Consider the following 26,357-nt stretch of genomic DNA (forward strand, 5'->3'; position numbering starts at 1 on the left):
GTAAGTTTTAAATTGTAATATAGGTCTAATTAATAGATACTGGTGTCTATTCTAATTACTATTAGAAAAAGTTAGATTTCAGGTGTTATGAGTAACTAAAGAATAAGTACTAGTAATTAATAGGGTGGGTGATATGAATGAAATTTTATGACACAACATGAGTAGTTTAGTTTTACTGTAACAATGTATATTTCGATAGTTTTTTTGGTGGTATTTGCTTTAACATAAGTTTCTATAATATAAAACTTTAAATTTCACTGTATTGCAATGTCACATGAACATAACCTTGACATCGATAATCTGACAAATTTCTACAGGTCTATTATGTCTACTGGTGTATTGCCCTTTCCAAAATACTTAATATATAGTTATTAGTTAATCTGAAATATAAATACATACTAGTCGGAAGCAGCTAGTTGATATGTGACACACCGATCCTAATAAAATTCACCTGAAAATATTTGGGATTGTCACAATTAGCAAAGGAAAAATTATTAATGAATGATTCAGTTACTAATTAAAAAGATACTAGTCATAATTGTAATATGTAGTAGTATCTAATGAAGGGTTACTAGTGAAACTGAAAAAAAAAAAATAAATAATACTAGTCACTGTTGAATTTCATTCTTGTAATTAAAAAAAGTAGCAGTAAAAAATAATTTTGAAATTGCTTTCCATACACATCTTATGTGCTAACCTTTTTGAAAATAAAATTCAAATAGTCGCTCTCCTGATCCTGTGGCCCTTCAGAAGGGTTCATACCTTTCACCCTATTAACTACAGCAAGCAGTGGTATGGACACAACTTTGTAACAAAAGAAATCACATGGTCACATCATATGTCTGTATTAATCATAATAATATGGTTTTACAGAGTATTTATTTAGCTGTGCAGATCCAGCGCACTCCTGCTCACCCTTAACCAATTCTCGGTTGCATTACTTTACCTAGTACAATGCTTGAACTTTTTATTTATTTATTTTTAAAGTACCAGTTATTATATAAAATGTTTTAATTCAAGTGCTCTTAAGTGTCCTGATTGACAGCACTGGATGTTTCCTTTTAAACCGGGTTGAATTAAGTAGTGACTGTTTATCCAACCTCCTAAAACTACACACTTGACCCAAAATGTTAACAAGCAGGAATCATCAGTAACATATAAATAGCTAATTTTAGTTTACCTCAACCGCCATTGCAGCCTTAATATGATGGATGTTGTTGTTATGGTCCTACAGCTGTGCCATCTGTTTTCAGACAGATGTCTTTTTGTCCCTTCTTCTGTCATAGTAATAGAGATAGGAATGTGCCCATTTAAATGCATTTTCTCAGACCTTATTGCTATATGTCCAGCATTACAATTTTGTGCATTCACAGTTCAACAATACTGAGTTATTTTGGGATATAATGTAGTATTGTTCACTTAGTCAATATGAAGTCAAAATCTACCCTATTCACTTAAATGCATGTTCCTGATCTTATTGTGAAAGAGTCATTTGATAAATATTATTCCATAATCCATTTGTCTTGGCAATCTTTTATCAAAATGTAATTATGTGCTCTGCCCATGAAATGTCTTTACCTCTCGGCTGACGTCCCTCTTAACCCCTCCCCTTAAATGCAGTGCCCACTTTTTGATCCAATCAACTCCCAATGGATTAAAACTTGTTAGTTGTTTTTTTTTTTTTTTTTCAGAATATTCTGTTTGACTTGGTGGGGAGGGAAGGGTACAACATTGTTAGAAACAACATTTCATGTTGACTTTAAGGTATGACATTAGATTACTTCACAAAGTTCAAGGAACAAATTTAGTCAGACTTTTAGCACATGCTTCTTATTGTTGCCTCAGTTGTCATCTTTATTTGTCAATCTCATTTTGTGCTTACCCATTTGGTTCTTCATTGATCTTTATTTACCCAATTGACAATTGCAGTATAAAACACGCTCTCTTTTGTCTCTCTCTGTGGATTCGGTAAGGTGGGTTGCACCTTTCACCTCACTCCATTAACATCTGGCTCTGTCAGCTTCTGTGGATGTGTGGAAGCTTTCCTGCACCCTCAGCACAACTCCTTGTATCTTTGCACGTGTACATCCATACCGTCTTTTGCAATCACAAGTAGCATTCAGCAGTAATTGATGGACTGGAGGCATCATTGCTTCAGCAGAAGTTAAGTACTTGAGTGTTTTTTTTCCCCCTCTTAAACAAGTTTGCGAATATTGCGTTTTGTCAACATATTAAAATAACTTTAATCAAAATCAAAAATTCTAGTACAGGTTGGTTAGCTTCATACCTTAGAGGTTGATCAGTGTTTTTTCCAGTGCTCATAACAGTTTTTGGCACTTAAAAAAAAAAAAAAGTGGGTGTTTGTGTTATTGAATGATTATTAATACAGGATGTTAAACAACTTCACTAGGGCTGCCCTCGACTAAGGATTTTTCTGGTTGACTAGTAGTCGTTCATTTTAAGCATTAATCGACTAATCACACGTTTATTAATAAATCATTTAAATAATTATGAGCCTTTAATTTCCTACATAGCCTAATAAGCGCTCAAGCACACACATAAAGCTTGCCACAGCTCACCGGCAGAAGTAATGATTATTAATATGTCAGGGAAAAACAGTAAAGAGGCTGCATTAACATTTTAATAGTTTGATAATCTCTTTAGCTGAAAACAAAGAAAGCATAGTTTAAGTCGGCGACACTGACTCTATGCAGTAGTGCCTGTATGCGTGTTTCATATGGATTACATAATCTGAGAATATTTGTTTTCCATTTGAATTGGTTCATTTGAAAGTAGACACTTCACTCTCTAAAGATATATTTTTAATGTCTGTAAGGCAAAGATATACATGGAGTTTTGCACTAAAGTTCACAGAGACCGAGACGGCAGAAAGAACATCCTGTTTGCCTTCATTATTTTACAAAAGCGTTTTGTTGTTATTGTGAGTGCACACAAATAAATGTAGAGGCTTTACAGATTTGAAAGATGTATTTCTCTTATCGGTATGAGCTAAAATTAAGGAGTAGGCTGTGTAAGGAGCAAGTGAGCGCACCGGCGCCTCCATCTGTCCTGCAGTGAGCACGCTATCTTCACACTTCACACAGACACTTGAACAGCGTACATTTCTCTAGGTTAACACTAGACTGAGCGGCCATGTAAAGTTGCTAATACTTGTATATTTCAGATGATAAGCCATATTTGAGGTGGATGAATGATCGAGTGTTTGGATGTCCTGCCCGATGTACTGTATTACCATAGACTAGCCGTTAACGATCTGTCCATCACGAACTGCGTGACTTCGCCTGTTTTATTTATTTACATTTTTTTCTGTGACTAATACAATTTTGCATACAGTACTTTGAAACCGTGAAAACTGGAAATAATGTGGACTTGAAAATTTTGAAATCGTGAGGTAGAAATCCTAAATAAGGTTTTTACAGTAGGCTATGTGACTTGTTTCAACAGGAAATTCATGTACATTGTTGAGCTCTTGCCACAATGTATGGATCACTTATGCTGGATCTAATGATAGCTCTTTGTTCTTCAGAGGCAGTGAACTAGTGAAATGCGCTATTTTCGGTTGATTGACAGTGTGCTTCAGGAAGTTTGCTGCAGTTCCCTTTGATGACATGGCATTCATTCAGAAAAGCCACAAAAGTTCTCACAGCTTATATGATTAGTTTAGCCTTTGTCTCACACATCACAGGAGATCTTGTCTCCCAATCTCATGAAACCATCAACAGGAAGTAACTGCCTTTCTGCCAAGTATGATGCAAGGAAGCTGTTTAAAGTGCAGATATCAAAAACAAATATGAACTCTTACACAATCCAAAGTAAATGGTCTTAAGAACAAGCTGCTATTCAGTTCAGTACTTTAATTAAAAGTTAACTTCATCTCGTTTGAGAACTGTACGTCTTGTTAAACACCTGATTATGAAAGAGGATAGTTTTATAGTTTCTGTCTTCATAATTTTGATTAAGGGTGTGAACAGTGCTGATTTCATATTGACCCGAATATAAGACAACCCCCCTTTTTCCAGATGTACCTTTTGGATAATGCATATTTTTCCTATTTTTGTTTTGAAAGTATGGTAAATACTGGGAAAATGTATCAACAATGACATTGAAAAATATACGCTTATTGATATACCATAAAAATAGCAGGTAGGCCATCTGAATTATATAACATTTAGGCTATCCATCTCATAGTAGCCTACCAAAATTTTATTATCAGTAAAATTGAAATCTTATTGTAGTCTTCAAATCTGGGTACTGTCTTATGTTTTAAAATCACTTACAGAGGAAGTTTGGTCCCATCAGGCTAACATGACAGTCATGACTTGTGCCATTGTAAGCTTTTCTTTTTCTTTTGTTTTCTCTCGCGCTCTTTACAACACACATTACATTGCTTATTTCATGGCACACTCGTTTTATGTGTTTTTGGCGCCACCTATTGTTGTGGGTGTATTATTGACATGTCAAAGTCTAGACCACACCTGTAAAAAAAAAAAAAAGTTGAGAGAACACTTTTTACCAGCTTCAGCAGATTTTTGAGTTTGCTCAACTTGTTTTTGTGGGAGATTCTCAAATTTTTGTTGTATAAACTTTAAACAAGAAGTTGAGAGAACTCAAAAATCTGCTGAAGTTTGTTGCCTTAAAATTTTAAGTTGGCTCAACTTTTTTTATTTATTTTTTTATTTTATTTTATTTTTTTTACAGTGCAGGGGTGTCAAACTCAGTTCCTGGAGGGCCACAGCCCTGCAGAGTTTAGCTCCAACCCTAATTAAACACACCTGGTTCAGCTAATCAAGTCCTTCAGGCTTATTTGAAAACTACATGGTTTGTGTGTTGGAGCAGGGTTGGAACAAAACTCTGCAGGGCTGCAGCCCTCCAGGAACTGAGTTTGACACCCTGGTCTAGACCCTGAATATAAGACGAACGTGTTTTTTCGTCTTATAAAACATCGTCTTCTATTCGGGTCAATATGGTAATTATGTTCGTGTTCTGATAAATGGTAAAAATTATATTGTTTTGTCTAAAGTTAAAAACGAAAGTGAATTTAGGATCAACAACATTATTTTTAAATGAGAAGTTTGTGTTCATTTTGAGCTTTAAAAATGATTTAACCCTAGACTGTAAAATAAATAAATAAAAAAGCTGGATGACACATCTCCAATTCATTCCACTATAGAAAAGTGAAACAAAACGTCTCTGTATGGCCGCTTTCATCTTGCAAAAATAACGTTATCTGGAGCCCGAGCCTGCGCAGTAGTGATTCATTTGAAGGCCGAGTATCAAAGTCCTGCCCAAACTCAGACCCAATCGCAAGCTCACAATCATGATGCCACACCCCATTTTTTTTTACAGCAGCAAATAATTCACTAAAAGCAAACTGATCAGAAAAACACTTGAACATATGTAAGCATGGCAATAACTCCTGAAAATGATGGAAAGCATCTTTGGGAAAAATTTATTTGAAGTGTAATTTGATTATTTAGTTTGGCTCATGTCCCATTCATTTACATGGAGATGGCGGGGTTTATGACTTTGACAGCCACAAGATGGCGATCAAAGTGTCTTGGCTTCACTTTTCAGGTCACGTGCGGCACACTTGGATTTAACATTAAACAGTGTTATCGAATTATTAACATTTTTATTTTTTTAACAAAATTTAGCATTTGATAAGGGGTAATGGGTTCTTCGTCCCAACAGAATATCTTTCAATTGACTGGGTGGTCTGAAATGGAACTGAACCCTATTCTGCAAATTAATACATAAGAAAACTCCACCATATAGAAGTTTCTTTCAGCTGTTCCTTGTACGCTGTAATTTGTCTTAGTTGCATGATTCTTTCCTGTAAAGTACTACACAGAGATTCATCCTTACATTTGAAGTAATTCCAGAAAGTATCATTTGCTGAGCGGTCTTTGCGGGATTTTTTTTAAGATTGAGTAAATTCCCTCTAGGTAAATTCTGTTGAGCGACTTGAGAAATACCAAGCTCCCAAAGGACCATTTTACAGACTGCTCAAAGGCAAAAAGGGAAAATGCTGAGTGTAAATGCTACGTTATAGATATGCAGGCTCTGACACTGCTTTCATACACAGTAATCTGTTCCTCTGAGGTCTTATTTTGATCTCTTGTTCGTTTCCTTCTGTTAATTGACCCCATTCCTGGTCAACAATCATTAATGCTCATGCTAATAATACAAATGCTGTTCATGATGTTATTAGTCTTCTCTTAATTCCTGTTTAGGTTAGCTCAACCAAAAAGCTTAGCAGGTGCTGCAGATCCATGTTCTTTGTTTTCTTGTTAAGGTCTTATCTGAGGAAGTCTATTGATGTGTGATGTTGTCACCTTAGTAACAGATATTAAGTGCGGATTCCATTCAGCAGAGATCTTGAAGACGAGAAAAGCCAGGCGCCGCATGCCAGCCATGATGTCGTCATACATCTGGTGTCAGTCTCAACAGACGTGCTCCAACAGGTTTTACACAGGGTTTCTGTTTGGACAGATATACTGAAACCAAATGGTTCTCTCATTGACAATAAATTGTGGTTGTAGTAGGTTTGGAAGAGGCAACCCATGAGTCAGATATTACCTAGGGAGAGGAGAAGGGTGTGTTCTTCAAAAAGATGGACGTGGCAGTACTTTAGGCTGTGATGAAGACATGGTAGGATATATTTCAAGGTAGGTTCAGATCAGAACACAGTTTGATATCTCTGAGTTAAATCCCTTTCTGCACACACAAAATATTTTAGACGCGCTGTGACTTCATTTTTGTATTTCCAATGAAGTCACCTTTTTGCAAAACTTTGAAGGAACTCTTTTTAGTACGTGTTGTTCCTTTCTCTTGCACATGAAGAGATTTGCTCACGGCTTGTCTCGTTTACAAGTGTGCACACGTGTGTGACTTGGCAGCTGATCTGAGGAGACTGCATTAGTGGTCGGCCGTAGCAGCTGGTTCTGAAGTGGGACGTGCGATTCTTCAGACCACCTCCCCAACCCCCTCTTCTCAGTTTGTTTTCCGGAAAAGGCAGCTGTCCAGGGACAATGAGATCCTTGTTTAGCATTTAAAAGCCAGCAGACCGACCATATTATTGTGTAAATGGATGCAACGTTAATTTTACAGCATAAAGCTGAGCGTTTGGTCATTGTCTTTTTGGGTGTCTCTTTTTATCATGTTAGTGATTGATGGTTGTGTTCAATCACAAGAACATAACGGTCTCTAGTAAAGAATACTGTAAAACTAGTAAAGGCCTCAGAAGACATATGGTCTCAGTTGGTGTTGTTCATCCTTTACAGTTAAGGTTGGCTAATAAAGTAATATCTGGATAATTTTCAGAATTTTCTCTGAAATGGCTTTAAAGGATTTTTTTTTTTTTTTTTTTCAGATAACCCATGATCTACCCAAAGAGCCATTGTAGTCAAGTTGATTCTAAATGCCGGGACACACCAAGCTGACTTGAAAGAACTAGCAGCGACGAAAGCCGACGGTGTTGTTGCCTTGCGTTTTGCGCCTGTGTGAGAGGAATTAGCTGTCTATAACGGCTGCTATTTATAATATATATTCGCCATTAAAAAGGAGAAACCAAAACAAGGATATATGAGAGATGCGCAGATATACGAAACTTAAACAAAGGAGTGCTTGCTTACCACTTTGAATATCAGTTAGGTTATTAACTATATTTATTTTAATCGGCTCATGTTATGAAAATTTTTGCATATTGGAATGCTTGGGTAAGATCAGGTGACATGAGAACAGCCTTCTGTCTGTACCGCCTTCATTTTCTTGTTCGTTTTCATCTTTCGCTTTAATTCTCGTGCACTGACTCATTCGCTAGACTGAACATCCAATTAGAGTTCTTGCTCTCGCCGATGGCTCCGACACCGATTCAACATGCTGAAACTGCCGCCGATGTGTGGAACACGCCAAACTAGCCCAACAGACGCTCGCCGACGGCCCGACATTGGCCAACGGTTTGGTGTGTGGCCTTAAAATGTTCAATGTAAAAACTAAAACTAAATGAAAGAGTAATTAATCGCTTTCATTTCACCAATATAACAATACAAAGTAGTAACAATATTTACGTTGCTATGTTTTTACTAAAACATTTATATTATATACCACATGGCAACATCTAATTTGAGTGATAAAATGAATCATTGATTCACTGGCAGTTTGAACTTATTCGCAGAAATAAATGGAACTATCAACTTCTAATAGGTTTTTGCCGCTCAAAAAACATTTGAAAGGATTTCTGATGCAAAATGCCCATCTTTAAGAAACGTAGTAGGTCAATAAAAACTGCATTAAGATCTTTGTGAATTTATATTGTATATTCAGTATATCAATACCGTTAGTATATACAATAGCTGTAGTTTCAGCTTTACTCCAGCAATGTGCACTTTTAACCAAAGTTTAAGCCACCTGCTTAGGATCACAGCCTTTTCAGGTGAAATCTTCGTCCAGGGGCCCCTCACCGCTTTCCTATACATGAGTTCAGAGAAGGTTGGGGGATGGGAGCTGAGAAGAAAAAGGGGAAGAGGGAGCCATAAGCAGCTCCAGGGTGTGGCTGACTAAGCTGTACGTATACAGTATGTACTCTATATTGATTATTGCCCACACCCGTTCTCTTTCCACACAGATTTTTTTTCCCTTCAATTTAGGAAGAATATTTTAAAATGCCATTCAAACTTTAAAAAAAAAAAAAAGCTACAATTTCAAGATATAACAAGATTTGAATGGTGTTGATAGGTTATGTTATGCAATAGTAATGTGTACTCTTACCAGAGACCAGATAGCCTTCAATTCCAGGCAGTTGAAGATGAAGGTATGAAGATGACATGTCTCAAGTTCAAAAATTTGAAATGGAAATATTTCTATTTCAAATACTGTTTTCAACACTGATAAGAATAAGAAATGTTTTAACATCAGCATATTAGAATGATTTCTGAAGGATCATGTGACACTGGAAACTGGAGTAATGATGCTGAAAATTCAGCTTTGCATAAATTACATTTTAAAATATATTAGTATAGAAAGCAGTTGTTGTAATAGTACTTCATACTATTACTGTTTTGCTGTATTTTTTAGTATAGGCTAAATGCAACCTTGGTGTGACTTGACAAAAGCATGAGAAAAATCTTACTAAACCTAAACTTTTGAATAGTAGTGAACATCTCCAGTTTTGTTTTAAATGGCAAAAAGAAAATACAGGATTAGAATGACTTGAGGGTCAGTAAATGATGACAGAATGTTCCTTTTTGTAAGAACTGTCTGTTTAAGCAATATGTTTCTTTGGTAAAAATGTGGCCATAGCACGCCCAGTTCAGGTTTGGGCTCTGCAATAAGTGTGTAGTGTGGGTTTGATTCCAGTGAGGCTGTTTATCGTCGGAGATGACACTAATGTATGTCACACATGAATGGCTGGTGATAGAACAGAATTGGAAGAGAGTTGAATGCACTGAGAGCAAGTTACTACGCCAGGGAGATGTCATTCAATTTTCTGGAAAGATAAAGTCTTTGTGCAAATCCAGGTTTTCAGTAATGTTGAATGTCATGTACATAAAAGATGAAACCGCTCCTACTCCTGAGATAAAAAGTGACGTCGGGAAATGAACTGACTTTGATCATAGATTTCTGGTTAAAGAAAAGTGAGATGTTTTTTCTCATCACTGATGTTCTTATCATTGATGTTTCAGTCTTATCACAGAATGTGTTTCCCAAATGTCAATAAACTGTGAGTGCTTCAGGGCTCCATAGGGGAATGAAATCATAGAGAAACATCTGTTGCATTTAGAAACCTAATTATTGCATAGATTGGCCTGTTGAAAGTCAATAACGTCCAGCTTACAGCAGTGTTACATGCCTCAGTATAGAGAAGCAGGTTATTGATTTACATTTTGTTAACCTCACATCAGAATTTTGGCTTATTCTGTAACTGGTCGTAGTTCTTGACACTGAAATCCAAGTTGTGGGAAAAGTGGCACTTCAGTTATTGACTACTTGGTCTGAGTAGCTACACGGGAAGCATTTGAAAGTGCTTGACACTTGCAAATTTGTATGTTGTCTGTTTAGCCTTGTTATCTCTGTACACACCATAACTCTCAACATTTGTCATGGGGTCATAGGAGCATCCTCATGTTTAGCCGAGCTGTCTCTTCTCATTGGCCTAATTCTGTTGGGTATATGAAGAGCCATGTTGAAATGGAGGGTATGATGTTTTGTCTCACTGAGATGGACCAGTTGATAAAATCTGCAGTTCCAGCTAAGGTTTTCTGCAGCAACCCAAATTATGGGCCAGTACATTCCACACATTTTCTCTTTCTCTCTCACTTCCCCCACCCACAATTCCCTGAATGACTTGAAAACCTTGGTACCCATTTTGAGATCTCTGCAATTTCCTTTGTAAAATGGAAAAAAGACTGTGTAGGAGGTTTGGATATGTTTTTCTCTTATGAAACACTGGACAGACATAAAAAGATGAATGGAAAAACAAGGAATGGATCATTTTTTTAGCAGTGATGAGCTTGTATGTTTCACTTGTATTAAAATTTTTTACTTGTGTATATAATTCTCAAATGTATATTTAATATGGTTCTTAAATCAATTCTGTATGAATCCTTAGCCATCTTCAAGAATCGGCTAAAAAAACATCTCTTCCATCTTTATTTGACCCTCTAACTCTAGCAATCTCTATTCTAATTCTATTCTTTAAAAAATTCTTTAAATTGCTCTTTTGTTGATTTTGATTGCTTCCATTGTCCTCATTTGTAAGTCGCTTTAGATAAAAGCGTCTGCTAAATGTAAATATGACAAATAATATATGATATTCTGCAAAATCACTTGTGACAATTATCCTTGGTTTGGTTTAAACTGATAGTTCACCAAAAATCAAGCCATTAACTTTTGCTCCAAAACCAAATCATGCTTGTTTGTTTATTCTTCCAAATGCTGCATTATTCAAATTTAAATGAATCTGAGTTAAATACACAAAGGCAATATCTGATGCTAAAGCAGCCATGAAGCCCAAAGTGCACTTAAGTTTTGACGCAAATGTTTATTGTACGCACACTAGAAAGTGTCAGTGTTTGCTCTATTTCTTCTCAGAAACTACAATTAGTTAAAATGTCTTTTAATCTAGACATATGTGATTCATATGTGATTTTCAATGTTGACACCTGTGGCTTTCCTGTAGCTCAACTAGTAGAGCATGGCGCTAGCAACGCCAAGATCATGGGTTCGATTCCCAGGGAAAGCAAGAGCTGATAAAATGTAAAAAACTGTAACTTGAATGCAATGTAAGTCGCTTTGGATAAAAGCGTCTGCTAAATGCATAAATGTAAATGTAAATGTAAATGTGGTAGCGCTGACTCTCCGGTAGTTTTTCCATCTCTACTGTTTCTTTTTTCAATTGAATCAACAGACTGGGCCAGTGTTGCCACCTTTTAGATTAATTAGGAAAAATTTAATGCACGTGTGACCCGACCTGAGCATGTGCGATTTAGAAAAACCGGGCTGCTTACGGCATACGCGTATTATGCTGATGACGAAATTTACAGCACACTAATTGTATATGTAAAAAACAGAGTATACTTTGAGCTTAATGAATTGTACTATGGCATTATGAAAGTAACAATGTGATAGTGATGCTCACAATATGGAATTTATTCAGACTTACAATTGAAATGTTGGCCTATCTTCAGAATACACATTGCCTGTGACTGCATGCATTGGCCTGTAACATTAATCTCGTTACATTCTGGACTGTGTTGTGATTTTGCAACATTATGCAACGTAGATGTCATTGTTTCCTTTGCAAACAGTGCTCTAAATTTAATCACTTATATCATTCATCATTTCACCATGCTAACTGAGATCCTCAGTTTTTGAGGCAGATAAATGCTGCGCTAATTGCAAAAATAAATTATATTATCTGATTCATCTGATAGTTATGTACTTCTAAAGATATCGCCTGCTTACATAGCTTCAGTGTAGTTAGCTACTTTTCATTAGTAGCTTGTAGTGAAGCTGTCTGCTTTTTCAGGAGCTTGACTGGAGTTTAGCTACTATTTGAGTTGCTTTTAGCTTCACACCTAAAAAGTAGCTTCCCCCAAAGTTTACCAATAGTAAGAACATTTTTTTTTTTTTATGTTAACCTGCAGTACAGGTCTCGATTTGAACGTCTTATGTTGGAGGTACAGCAGTGTGTTACTTTATCGGTGTGTTATTAAAGAGCAGAGTCTGCGTTCCACTTACCTGATCATTTCCATTCTGACATGTTTCTCTCTTATCTGCTCAGAGCTGATTTATACACACACACACACACACATATATGCATGCAAACACCCATTACTACACACTTCAGCAGGCATAAAAAGGTGACTGCTACTGTTTAGTTTATCATGCCTTGAAGCAATGTTTGTTATGCTTGAGAAATTCAGATTGAGTTGCCAATCAAAGCTACACTTCATGCGTAAAGCCTTCCATATTTTCAGTCTTTTACACCATTGACTCTCTCAAATATATAAACAATGCTAGCATACAAAGTGACACTATTACTAACAACAATATTTAATAACAATAACTAGATTTGCAATGCCATATGGTATAACAGTTGTATTAAAGTTTTAGGTCATTTTTGTTAAATGTTTTCAACCAAGTATTTAGTTTATTCTGATAGAGAAAGGAAAGTGTGATACGGCATAATAACAGCCAATTAGATGGTAGCATGTTCCTGAAGCTCAAAAAGTAGAGCATAGTGGTATCAACAGTAAGGTTATAGGTTCGATTCCCAGAGAACAAGTACAATTTGTACCTTGCATCCAACATAAGCAGCATTGGATAAAGTGTCAGCTAGTGATTTTAAGTTTAAAGGGATATTTCACCCAAAAATTAATAACTCGCCCTCATGTCATTCCAAACCTGTAAGACCTTCGTTCATCTTCGGAACACAAATTAAGATATTTTTCCCATAGACAGCAAGGATCCTAACACAATTTAGGTCCAGAAACGTAGTAAGGACATCGTAAAAATAATCCATGTGACATCAGTGGTTCAACTGTAATTTTACAAAGCTATGAGAATACTTTTTGTGCGCAAAGAAAACAAAAATAATGACTTTATTCATCAATTTGCCGCCGCCTCTTGCACTCTTGCGCCAATTTTGACAGTATCACATACGTAAACAAAGTATGTACGTGGATACATTGTTTATGCTCTGATCTGATCTGAATGCAAACAATGTATCCGCGTACATACATTGTTTACGTATGTGATGCTCTCCAAAATGGTGCAATGGTGGACCAATTGAGATTTCGGACCAATGAGATTTCACTGTGCTTGGGAACCAATGAGTTTTTCTTCTCATGTTTCACTCGAGCACATTTGAACTTCTGCAAAAACCAATCAGGTTTGTTTTTGCACGTTTAATGTGCTCCATGTATAGGCATCGATCAGTGTTTATATGCGAGCGAAAGCCTAAATTAAATCTTATATCTTGACTTTAATTAAACTGCATTCTTCATGGATTCCTTTTACTATGTCTTTATGAACTTTTTGAAACTTGAAAGCTTTGGAGGAATGGACTTTCAATGGAGGTACAAAAATCCCTTAGTTTTCATAAATATTTTCCTTTTTTCATAGATAGACAAGTCACATGAGGGTGGGCAATTGATCGCAGAATTTTTGGGTTAACTAACAAACTTTGGTTAAATTAACAGTAGTAGTCGCTTTAAACTTTTAGAACCAAATTGGGAATAAGAGACTCTTACAAACATTGTAATAATATTTTCCCCTTTAGCTCTGACTGGGTTCTGCTGTTTTGCTTTGTGTTCTTTATGGTGATTTTGGCAAGTGGAGGTAGTGGAGCATCCTGGACCTCTTCCCTGAACCGCTGCAGTTTCCTGTCTCTTTCTTATGTGTCTTTGTCTTTTCTCACGTGTTGATATGTGACCATTGGATGACCCTGGTGGCTGAGACAGCCAATATGAATTGCGTAGTGTGTGTGGGTTTTATGTAAGAAGAAAGAAAGAAGACAGAATAATCTGACGGTATCTGGACAGGGTGGCCAGAGGTTTGAATACTGTGTTAGCGATTCATACAGATACTTGTCATGCACGCTCTGGAGCATGGCAGTAGTGAGCTGGTACAGATCAAAGTTTTGCGTGCATTTGTGTGTGTGTGTTTGTCCTGTATCCTGCTGGTTCTCTGTGTGTCATTTCCCTGCAGTTAGACACCGGCTGTCTGTTAAACATCAACCAAAAATCTCACATCAGACCAGAGCCATAAAGGGGCCTTCAACACATACAGTGCTCTGTTGCAGCAAAGTAGAGGAAGTCATTGATTTTTCAGTGATGGTTGCAGATTTTCAGCGATATGAGTGGCAGGGTGTCCTGTGATCATAAGCAAGTTGAGAAAAGTTTAACTTTATGCAACTGAGCAGTTTTGATCATGTAGCTCAAACAGGTCATGGGTTCGAATCCCAGTGACTTCTTGAAAATTTACCTTGAATCCAATGAAGGGCTGTATCGAAGTATGTATACTTCTCTACTATATAGTAGTTGAACAACAATGTGTGAAGTGAGTAGCATTCACAGTATTCATAAAACATTCGCTGAAAAGTTCCAGGATGAACTACTATGTTTTGAAGTGCTCATGTTATGGACACTTTACTATCCCGTTAGGCCACGGCAGAGAAGAGTGGCAGTGAAGTGACGCAACTACACATGACAAAAGTAACATGTCCCGATTACATTCACACTATATAACGTCCTTTTTTTTTAATGGCTGCAAACTAAGTACTTAATCAAAAGAAGTACATACTCGGAGGTTATTGTATTTTGGTGTCGGAGCACATGTTCACCTAGGTCCTAGGAGCTGTTTAAGCAGGACAAATCTTGCTTTCTATCTGCAATTTTTTTTTAACTCTTGATCTGTTTGCATATGCAACAAATGGATGGATGTCTTTGGCTGCAGTGTTACATTTAGTTGTTTTTTCAGTGTTATGATGGACAGGTTTTTTTTTTTTTTGTCTGATGGGGTGAGACACAAAGAGAAACATGAGATAAATACTAAAGGCGCCAGATCAAAAATAAATCAAGGAAAACTCAATAACTTAAAGATTTACTTTTGCTGACTCTCCAAATTTTGAAAATAAGCTTCTGCTTTTAACGAAAAAAGCTTTAAACAAAATGGCAGGTCTCTTACATTTTACCACATCGTGATCGGTTTGAACAACACTGACAGATTGAAACGCACGAAGAAACTCAGGAATCGTTGAAAGTCTGAGAAGTCACATGCTTAAAGGCTTGAAGTTACAACAGCTCACTTCTGTTAAGTGGAAGAGGTGTTTTAAAGGCACCATCATCCAAAAACCACCTGAAAGGCATACAAATACAGAGTTACTGAAATACAACAAAAGCACACATGACATTTTCTTTTCTTGGGAAACCAGAGCTAGGAATGCAAGAACCAGTGTATAGCCCTCGAATCTAGCTGTGTGAATGAGACTGATAGTAAAATTTATCACCCTGCGAGTGAGATGTGGGTCATCTGGCAAACAGGTGGAGAACTCACGCACATAAGTTTGCTCAATACACAGACTCTGTTGTAATGCTGAATTCGACCTACAGTAATTCACAGACACGCATGCCATACGCAGACACTGTCTTCCGCTCTCTGCCCGATCAGAGTTTATTTATAGAGCAGGATTAAACATTAGCTGCAGTGGAGTGATGCAGACATGCCAGTGCCCTCGGTGAGAGATGCTGAGCTCTGATTGGCTCAGTGGTAGTGAGGTCATGAGTGGTGACACAGGCCAACAGAGTACTGCTGAATTCACTGAAAACATGTCAACTGAAGGAGTTATGTAAGGGGTAATGTACAGTCAGCTGTTCATTATCACCAAATAAACTGACACAGGGTGATCAGGACCTAAAGTGAAGCATAGTGTCTTATGTCATTTAAAAATTAGCACAGGATGGTTTGGGGTGAAGTGTTCTTCTAAATTTTGTACCACACTCTCAAGTCTTATATGAAACGCTAAGTATTTGTGTGTGTTTGTGTGTAGTTAATTGTCATCAGTCCTTTATCAAACCACAGTCGTTCCCACACATCTGCAGTGTGTATGAGTGAAAGAATGAGATAGCTACATGCGCTAAGGCATGTCATGTTTTTTAAGGTGTCCTGGCTGACCCTCCTCTCTCTGTAATTGGGGTTAAAGACTGACTGTCTAACTGCCTGTGAGCCGTTAAAATTAAAACTGCAGATTTAACCTCTGCACACTGCATACTTTTCTTATTTTAAAGTTTCACAGTAATGAAATGTAAAAAATATCTATGTATATCTATATATGTTCGCAACTGATACTGAAATTATACTCGGAACACTCATTTTAAAACAGAGCAATAAGCTTTAAAATAAAGTTTTTCACTTCACATCTGGCCTCAGAACATCTGTAATAAAATTACTGTAGTGCACAGCAAGTCTATGTACCTTTGTGTCCAGGCATGTGCAGAAGGGGGGGCTTTGGGGGCTTGAGCCCCTGCCCTTTTTCAAAATTATTCAGAAGTGCCCCTCTCGGACAAATAGCAATGATGTTGTGTTCAATAAAACAAATTGCATTTGAATTCGAATTAACGTTACAATTTGTACAAAACGGTAACTAATCGCTCAAGTCGTAAAATTCCTGTTTATTTTTACATATCTGTCAATCTGAGGTGTTGCTATGGGTTGCGTGCATTTTGCACGACTGACTGTCAATTTAATAAAAAATCCATATATTACATATTTTAGAATATTACACAATTCATCAATGCCCATTAGTCATGTAGCTATAATACATCAACCAATCATGATCTGGCACAAGTTGTTCAAATTTCATTGGACAATATGTGAAGTGGAGCGGTTATTTTCCGTTCTTATTCATAAATCGGTTGAAAATTACATGGGACAGACGAGCTTATTTTTGGAGCAATCTGGGTCTGCGATTTTTATTATATTAGGGAATTAGCATCTCTGTCTGGCTTTTTAAAAACCGTTTAATTGGCTTTTCTAGTTTTTTGATTATAATATAAAAGTACCTCTGACTCTTTGATAAGGCAGGTCTACTCTATGATGAACAAAGCAAAGCCTCTTCACGTTTACAACAGTGTTTTGCCCATCAAATGTTTGTGAGTTTACAGTAAAACCAGTACAGCAGAGATTTCTTCAAAACACTAGGAGATATTGTGGTGTGCTGGACGTACAGTGATCAAACAGACTGCTTAAAAAGGTATATGAGCACACGGTGAGATTGACATACAAGTGCTATACGATTCTATCTGTGAGGACAGGTCAAGACACGGATCACGATGCTCAGAGCAAAGCAGAAATATATATATATAATCCACAATTCCTCACAGACATTAAACTCCTGCCTGCGACTGCTGCGTGTTTGTGATCTGGTATGTGCGCACACATGTGAATTAATCTCTGGGTGTGTGTTCACTCATGTTCACTCTCGATAGGGCCTTCCTCTCTGTTTCAATTAGTTTCACTTCTCTAGCGCTCTGAACATCACATACCTCTGAGGTAACATCCACCCATGCCTCACCACAGCCAGGAGTGATAAAGAGTTTACGTCAATGGAAAACAGGAGAGGAGAAGTGGCTGAACGGATCACTTTACAGTTGCTGATGTTTAGCCCAGCGGTGGTATCATTTGTCACCACATATGAAGTGTATGGGTATATGAAGAAATATTGATGTTTCATCAACTATATATATGAAAGTGCAGACTATGTTGATTTCATGTGAACACTTTTGCATGAATAATCAATCTATGGACTCTTATTTACACACAGTCATTTATTGTGTTTATTTTAAAGTGTGTTATTTTAAGTTAATCACATTGTTAGATTTCCAGCCTTAGTTGTGGCATAAAATGAAAAAAAGCAAAAACCTTGATCTTGGCTGATCATGTCCACAATTATTATTATTATTATGTTTACAACTTTCTGTTTTTTATTGGTTACAGTCTTGACCAATACTAGTGTGTATATTTTCATAGATTTTGTGATTTAAAAGACATTCAGTTGGTAAAATATATATATATATACATTCACGGGATTATTTTGCCAATATATGTTCTATGCCAGTCAAAAGATTGGCATAATTAATGACTTTTTAAATGTTTTTAAACAAATCTTATGCTCACCACTGTCTTTAAACAAAAAATGCTGTAAAAGCAGTAACATTGGGAAATATTATTACTATTTAGAATAACTGTTTTAAAATGTAATTTATTCCAGTGATTCCAAGCTGAATTTTCAGCATCATTACTCCAGGGTTCAGTGTCACATGATCCTTCAGAAATCATTCTCTCATACTGATTCTCAGTTCTTAGTACAGTCTAGATGCTTTTTGGTAACTGCAATTGAAATCATCTGTTTGACAGGAGTAACAAGTACTGGTGTGTGACTGAATTGGTCATTGTTATGCATAGTGAATCTAGTTTCCTTTGTATTCAAACAGAGGAATGGATAGTTGAAGTGGTTTCTTGTCGTGAATAAAGGAAACCCCATGAACCAGTTCGACAAGATGTTTGCCTGAGATCACGTTCGACTTTAGCAAACACTTCACGTCAGAACGTTGAATGGATAACATGCTAATTGTTTCACATTGTAATGAAGATCGTCATACTTCCAGATCTTTAATTCTATGTTAGACATTCCAGCAGATCTTCATTTTCACTTGCGCTGGCATTCGCTCATGGCTATTTTATGGTGTTATTTTTGGAGTGTGTGAATGTCACCCTTGACACACTCTCCGCATGCGTGTGTGTATTCGTGCAGATGAGTGGGTGAGTCTTTAGCAAGTGGGCCACAACATCTCTCAGGCTCAGAGACATCTCAGTTGCCATGGAGATGGTGAGAAAGGGTCTGGGTATCGGCACTGATTTCCTGGTTCGATTCGAAATACAAGCTATCCTTTATATTTATTAATTTGGGAATATTTCGGTTAAGTTAATTTCGTGTCAATGTGATATTAACTGCATTATATTCAACTGCATTAAAGTTGAACGTGATTCACACTTGGGATTCACTTTATTTTCACTTTCAGGCATATCTAAATAATTTTGGCCATTACAGGTTATCGCTATACACAGAAACTCAAACATTCTTCTTTATACCACTTGAAAAGATTACAGAATAAAATAACCTGTTAACCTGTCAATCAATATTGACTTCATGGAAGTAAAATGGTTTATTTTCATGTTGACTTGATAAAGTGTGTATTTAATTTAGGGTTATGACGCGCACACACATATATGCACTACTGTTCAAAAGTTTGGGGTCAGTAAGGTTTTTTTTTTTTTTCCTCCAAAGAGATGCTTTTATACACCAAGCATGCATTAGTTTAAAATTGACAATAAAATAATTTATAATGTTACAAAAGATTTCTATTTCAAATAAATGCTATTCCTGTTCTTTTGAACTTTATTCATTTATATTAATATATAGCAGCAGATAAGCAGGTAAGATGAGGACATGCATATCGTGCAGACATAACATTTATCGAATACGTACTGGTTATATAGGTATTAGGTGTCCAGTAATGAGTATGAGAATCCAATTGGCTGGGAACATTGACGTGAATGAACCAATAAGAACGCAAGTAGAGTTTCACGGTTGAACTATATATATTTATGAGACGAGCTGACATTAACAGTATTTAGGTCTTTGTTCTTTGTGCATGGGCAGTCAGGATTTACTGACTCAGCTAAAGCTGCAGAAATGAGACGCATGCTACAAATAATCATTAATGAGAATCTGATGAAAAAAAGCTATTGATTTAGAAATCAATTTTGGGATTTTAAAAATCAAGGTTTTTGCCCAGCCCTAGCGGCATATCAATGCAGTTGTCATTGGCTGTCAGAGTCTCAGGTGGTGAGGGAGGAAATGTGGCATGAGCTGCACACTAGACCTGATTCTGTTCTTTAAAAAACACACTGCTGCAACACAATCAGCCACTAACTGCAGATTTGGGAAACAGTTGATCTGCATGCCTGATTTGAGGCTCGTTGGAGAATCTGTTGTGTGGGTGTGAATGGGTTGAAGAGGCACAAGACAATTGGAGGCTGTGCGGTTAACCTTTAACAGAGTTAACAGGGACTTTGAACTGGAACTCAAAGAAGCTGATCCAAGTAGTTACAAATACTGGACCAGATCCCTCCATAACATACATACATCACTGTATGCACATGATTTGATTTTGTCCTAGGGACCTAAATTTAATTGTGGTATGAGTCATTTTATATACATTTTTTTTATAATGGGAATTAAAATTTTTTGAATAATCTGTTGACGCATTTTTACCATTGCATAGTATATTCAGCCAAGTCTTTGGAGCTCAAGTATTGTAAGAGGTAATGTATATAGTAAATATTTTATGACTTCTTTAAATCTGTCCCTAATGTTCTAGACAAAGATAAACTGAAGGCATTATGCTTTGGCCCACTGTACTAATTTCTTGGGTTTATTACCCCTCACAGCTCTGAAAGAAAGAATAGTCATTCAGAAAATCTCTCCACATCATGCTGAAGATTATATTTCACGTGCTATGTTTGCATTGTAAGCAATATAATCGCTTTCATCCTAAGTCACCTGCTGAAGTAATCCTCACAAGTGCCAACTATGCTCTCTCTTTTATGCCGCTTTGGTGAAAACACATCTGCCAAGAAAAGTAATGTAAAATGCATAAGCTCAAGGTAGATTTTCTTTCCAGTTTTGTCCCAGTTTGGTTCTAATTTACAGAACAGTCCTGTTAGCAATTTAGATAAGCTGCTTTGGTTTTTCAGTTAAAGGAATGGTTCACACAGAATGGAAAATTTTGTCATCATTTACTCTCCAAAGAAGTGTGACTTTCATTTTTCTGTGGAATACAAAAGGAGATTTTGAAGAATACCTTGATCACTCTCTATAGCATACTAAAAGTGAATGAGCATTGGTGAAGTTTGGTGAATGATTCATTAATGAATTGAACTGATGCAGTTCAAATGAGTGATCCAATCACAGTGATTAACAGCTTATTAGAAGGGAAAAATATAGAGAAGTATAGAACTTGTTCACCAGCAGGTGTATGTTTTTGATGCTTTCATTGTGCTGATACATCTTATTCAAATGTAATACAGGTAATTCAATGCCAAGGTCATGGGTTCAATTCACAGTGAATGCATGAATTCATAAATATCAATTATGCTTTGAATGCAATGCAATATGCTTTGGATAAAAGTATCTGCCAAATGCATAAAACAAACGTTTACATTAAAAAAAATTTAAAAATCCCAAGACATTAAAAAATTCAAGAGCTCTTAATGGAACCGAATGTTATGAAAATCATTCAGATTTATTTATTATTTTTATTTTTAATAATTGGAGAGAATGGTTCATAATTCTCTACTTTAGTACTTAGGGTGCAAGGTGTAAAGCTACTGAGACCTTGTTGTGCTTTCCGATTCCCTATGTGTACTGTACCACCAGTCAGTCTCTAACCCCCAACTCTCTTTATCTGTCTGCAGGAGATAAAGATGGCAGTAAAGTGACCACAGTGGTGGCGACCCCTGGACAGGGACCTGACCGGCCGCAGGAGGTCAGCTACACCGACACCAAGGTCATCGGGAACGGCTCTTTTGGTGTGGTCTATCAGGCCAAGCTCTGTGACTCAGGAGAACTGGTGGCCATTAAGAAGGTCCTTCAGGACAAGCGATTTAAGGTAAGACTGAGACATGCATCCCTTCTCTGGTCCCTTGACCGAATATAATGCTTTGGATCTCAAAGCTTTTCTTAAGAACAGCTCAGACTCTCTCATCAAAGTGCTTTTGTCTCTTCCTATATCCTTATTATTATTATTCTTTTTTGTATGTCTGTTCTTTGATCAGTTCTCTTCAGTTCTGTTCTTCAGTGTTACTGCTATCCTTTTATCTTTCATCTCTGATATCTTATATTTGATCTCATTTCTTATTGTTTATCATTTCTCTTAAATCCATTTTAGCTGAATGCCATACTGATGTGCTCATACAGGTGTAATAAGTATAATACTGTTTCCTAACCAGATACAATGCTACAAATTTCAGCAACAACCAGTTTGCCCATCCACTCTGAACACGAAACTGCTGCTTGACAAAACACAGCTATTCAGAAGATATCCAATGTTCAATATACAGTTATGAGAAGCAGTGTTTTGAATCAAACTTCACAGTTGGTGGGGGAAAAACAGATACCAGGCAATCAACTTGTCACGCCTCCTTTTGGGTTGAACCCACAACCTTGGCATTGGGTTGCACAAAAATTAAAATAAAATAACATAACATGACTATGAAATAATAATAATAAATGTTATTATTAATATTAATGAATAACAATTTTTAACAAAAGAAATATTACTCTTGTAATATTCCACTGTAAAATATTTTTGGAATATTTAAGAGAAATAATAATTTTATTTTACAGTACAGTGCATTTATTTACAGTTCTAAATTACAGTACATTTACAATTAATTTCAAACCTGCCATGGTATTGTTAGCATCATGGTTTACTGTTTGAGCTGAATGAATACATGTTCTTATTAATCAATATTTTTTGCATTTTTTAGCATCTGTAGTGTAATTTAGTGTAATAAAAGTGTCTTTGTCCATTAAAGTAAAAAACCTAGTTGTTTTTTCTTTCCTGCTACTAAAGTTGTTTTGGGCCCCTCTAGACCTGAGGGCCCCTAAAATTGTTCCCACTTGCCACCATATTAGCGACAGTAGTCCTGGATCCAATGAGTGTAGTCTTTGCTGTTTAATCTGGAGTAGAAGTGCACCTAAGTAAGAAGGAAGGGGATTTTGTACTGACAGATGACAGGCATCATCTCTTTCGTATATTGCAGCAAAAAAGTATGATTGACAGGAGAAGGATATCACCTTTCCTGTGCAGTGACACATAAATGCTGTCGTGCTGAGAGTGACTGTAAGATCAGATGGTGGTGTAAATGAAATTTAGGTCACTCATGTCAACGAGCGATTTCCGCTAGTGTGAAAAAGTTGACCTTGTCTCGTTGGGACAGTGACCAGCGTGGATGAGCCATGTCCATCAGAGAGCTGTAGTGCATCCATGTGGCGTGTGTGAGACAGAACGGGTCACATATGAAGGACAGTGTGTGTACAGTGACCTGACAGAGATATTGACACACTGTTCTGGTGTGTGTGTGTGTTTTGTCTGTGAAGCTGTGCGCCCTTTCCATTGTCACTTTGTCGGGTCTTCTAGGGTGATAGTGCTGCTGCCTGTATAGGCATCATTTTAAGTCATCACTGGCACATTTCCAATAGGAAGGTTGTACTAAAAGGTCCAGGCATGATTATACCTTCTGGGCAAATTCAATGTATTTTGAAGTAAAGGCCAGTGGGTCACACTTTATTTTAAGATCCAATTCTCGCTATTAACAAACAATTAACTATGACTTTTGCCTCAATAAACTCCTAATTTGCTGCTCATTAATAGTTAGTATAGGTAGTCGTTAAGTTTAGGTATTGGGTAAGATTAGGAATGTAGAATATGGTCATGCAGAATATGTGCTTTATAAGCACTAATAAACAGCCAATATGTAAAAAATTAGGCATGCTAATAAGCAACTAGTACTAATTAATAGTGAGATTTGATCCCTATACTGAAGTGTTACCAGCCAGTGAAAAAGATATGTGAAATGTCAATTCTAAATATATAATTCATTCAATAACCAGAAGATATGTTAGATCTACAGAGCCAATGAGACAGTGATGAAAAAACAACAACAGTTTTGTGCTCCCCTGAAAATCGTTTTTGCAAAAAAAAAAAAAAAAACAGTTCTCATAAGCATTGAAATGTATATTTTTTCCTCCCACCTCATATTCATTCCATCACCAATTTTGCATTTGCAAAAACACAAAGTTTCTTGGGGATACACAAAAGAAAGACTTAGAAATCGGATGTCCTGCACCTTGTTTACAAGCAGAGGATCACACATGCATGCATTGTGGTACTTTCATGAATGCACGTCAAAGACTGACATGGAGGAGAAGAAATTGTTGAATAAAGTCATAATATGAAAATTACGGTTGAACCACTGATGTCACATGCACTATTTTAATGATGTCCTTACTACTTTTCTGGGCCTTGATCGTGGTAGTATCCTTGCTGTCTATGCAGGGTCAGAAAGCTCTCAGATTTAATCAAAAATATCTTAATTTGTGTTCTGAAGATGAATGAAAGTCTTAAGGGTTTGGAACAACATGAGGGTGAGTAGTTAATGACAGAATTTTCATTTTTGGGTGAACTAACCCTTTAAGATTGCATGAAGTCAAAATTGACCCAATTTACTTTGTTAGTACACATTAAAATGTTAGCTTTTTATTGTAATCTTTATGAAGATGTGCGCTAAAATCCCATCCGCCTCACAAGTCACGTTTTCACATGTTTTTTCCTCATTCAATATTCCATCTTACTCAGAAATACATCACTTAAACTTCCAGTTCACTTCTGTTCGCAACTTCCAGTTCACGCAAACTGTAAAGGACTTAGATGTTAGCAACATGCTAACACTAACCTCTGGCAGTTAATAGCTGAAAAATAATGCTCACTAATATTTGCCAAGTACAGTTTGGGAAACTTCTATTTTGCTGGTTAGAGATTTTTTTCCTCTAAGCTGCGGAAAATAGTGCAAAGCGTGTCAAGTATAAACACCTGTCAAGCGCTGTGAGGTGCATGTGTCATCTGTGAAGCTGCACGTGATACTCTTGCTGTTATTTCTGTCAGTCTTTTCCACCTTTCTTTTCAGTGAAGTTTGCTCCCTCTCTTGCTCGTCTGAGAGAGGATCTGTACGTGTGAAGTGTGTCAGTATCTGTAGGAGTGTTTATCTGTTTGACCTTTACCCTGCAGCAAACACACACATATATACATGATATTAGCATGCAAGAACAGTCCCGATATTCACTGTCCCTCAAGCTTCTTACTTTGACATAGTTGTATTATTAGTTAGTATGTATAAAAAAATAAAGAGAAACCTAGATGAGTTATATTTATACATCATATACTGATTTTGTCAGCAGAAGCCAGTAATCAGCACTGCTGCTTTTAGGTCACACAAATGCTTGTGTGATGTAATAGTGCAGCTGAAGTGATGTAATGGGGGCTTTTCAGAGGAATCAATCATTTTCCATGAAGTGATTGTGTACTTGGCTGTGTGCATGAAGCAAAGGTACTGTTTGCTTTCTCCTTAATCAAGTATAACTGTATTAGTGGGCTGCGCAATAAACAGTAGCTAAGCATGATATTTTTCAGCCTTTTGAACATATTCAGTTCAGTATTCATGCATTTTCCGTAAAATAACTTTAAATGTTTTCATTTTAATGAGAGAAACCATCACTTTAAGCTAACAGCCATTGTAAGCAAGTACATACAAATTGATAAATGTTTGAGACCAGATTTTCAGTTTTTCACTAAATGATCTCAAGAAAGAATAATTGTTAAAGGGATAGTTCACCCTAAAATGAAAATTACCCCATGATTTACTCATGGATTACCCGGCTCTTTAAGCTTTATAATGGCAGTGAATGGGGGTCAAGCTTTTGAAGCCCAAAAAGTGCACCCATTCATCATAAATAGTGCTCCACACGGCTCCATGGGGTTAATAAAGGCTTTCTGAAGCAAAGTGATGTATTTGTGTTAGAAAAATACATCACTTTGTATTTTTGTAGCTTTGTAATACGAAGCTAGAACTTTACGGTTTTAAATATGGATGTTTTTTCTTATACAAATGCATCGCTTCACTTCAGAGGGCCTTTGTTAACCCCCCGGAACCGTGTGGAACGCTTTCATGATGGATGGATGAACTTGACAAACATGTCTTTTATTAAGATGGCATGACAAGATGCTACAAAACTTACACAGCGAGAAAGATGTGAAAATGAACAAAGCGAGATCTATAAGATCACAAAAAAAGAACTGTTGTTCTTTCTGAGAGAGGTCATGATTCGGTTGATTTAAGCCCAGGGTGATAGACGGTGGATGAAGATGTGTATGTAAACGGAGCGGCCTGATGAGAGTGACTGTATGCACAGTTGGCAGAGACTAGTGTGTTCACAAATTACCACCCACCGTGTGATGGAGTTACAGGCTAACAGAGTCACACACACACACACACACACACACACACACACACACACAAACAAACCCAAGTTTGATTCCACACCCCTCCCTCTGTCCCCGCAGGTTACTTTTCACAACTTCATTGTCAGGATACCAAAACTTCAGTACCCCAGTAATTTCACAATTCTATTATACTACAGCGAAAACCAATCC

General features: G+C 36.8%; 1 protein-coding gene and 1 non-coding gene across 3 annotated transcripts in view; both read left to right on the forward strand.

Moving 5' to 3' along the window:
* gsk3ba (glycogen synthase kinase 3 beta, genome duplicate a) overlaps positions 1-26,357 on the forward strand; it is a 51,655-nt gene that overhangs the window by 1,924 nt on the left and 23,374 nt on the right. For both annotated transcript variants that reach the window (XM_058787836.1, XM_058787837.1), the window contains exon 2: positions 21,562-21,755. In XM_058787836.1, coding sequence (XP_058643819.1) covers positions 21,562-21,755 — 194 coding nt within the window. The remainder of the gene's footprint in view (positions 1-21,561; positions 21,756-26,357) is intronic.
* Positions 11,189-11,263, forward strand: trnaa-agc (transfer RNA alanine (anticodon AGC)). Its single transcript has one exon. It is a non-coding gene; the product is annotated as a tRNA-Ala (tRNA).

Source organism: Onychostoma macrolepis, chromosome 09 (genome assembly GCF_012432095.1).
Source record: "Onychostoma macrolepis isolate SWU-2019 chromosome 09, ASM1243209v1, whole genome shotgun sequence".
Lineage (NCBI taxonomy): Eukaryota > Metazoa > Chordata > Actinopteri > Cypriniformes > Cyprinidae > Onychostoma > Onychostoma macrolepis.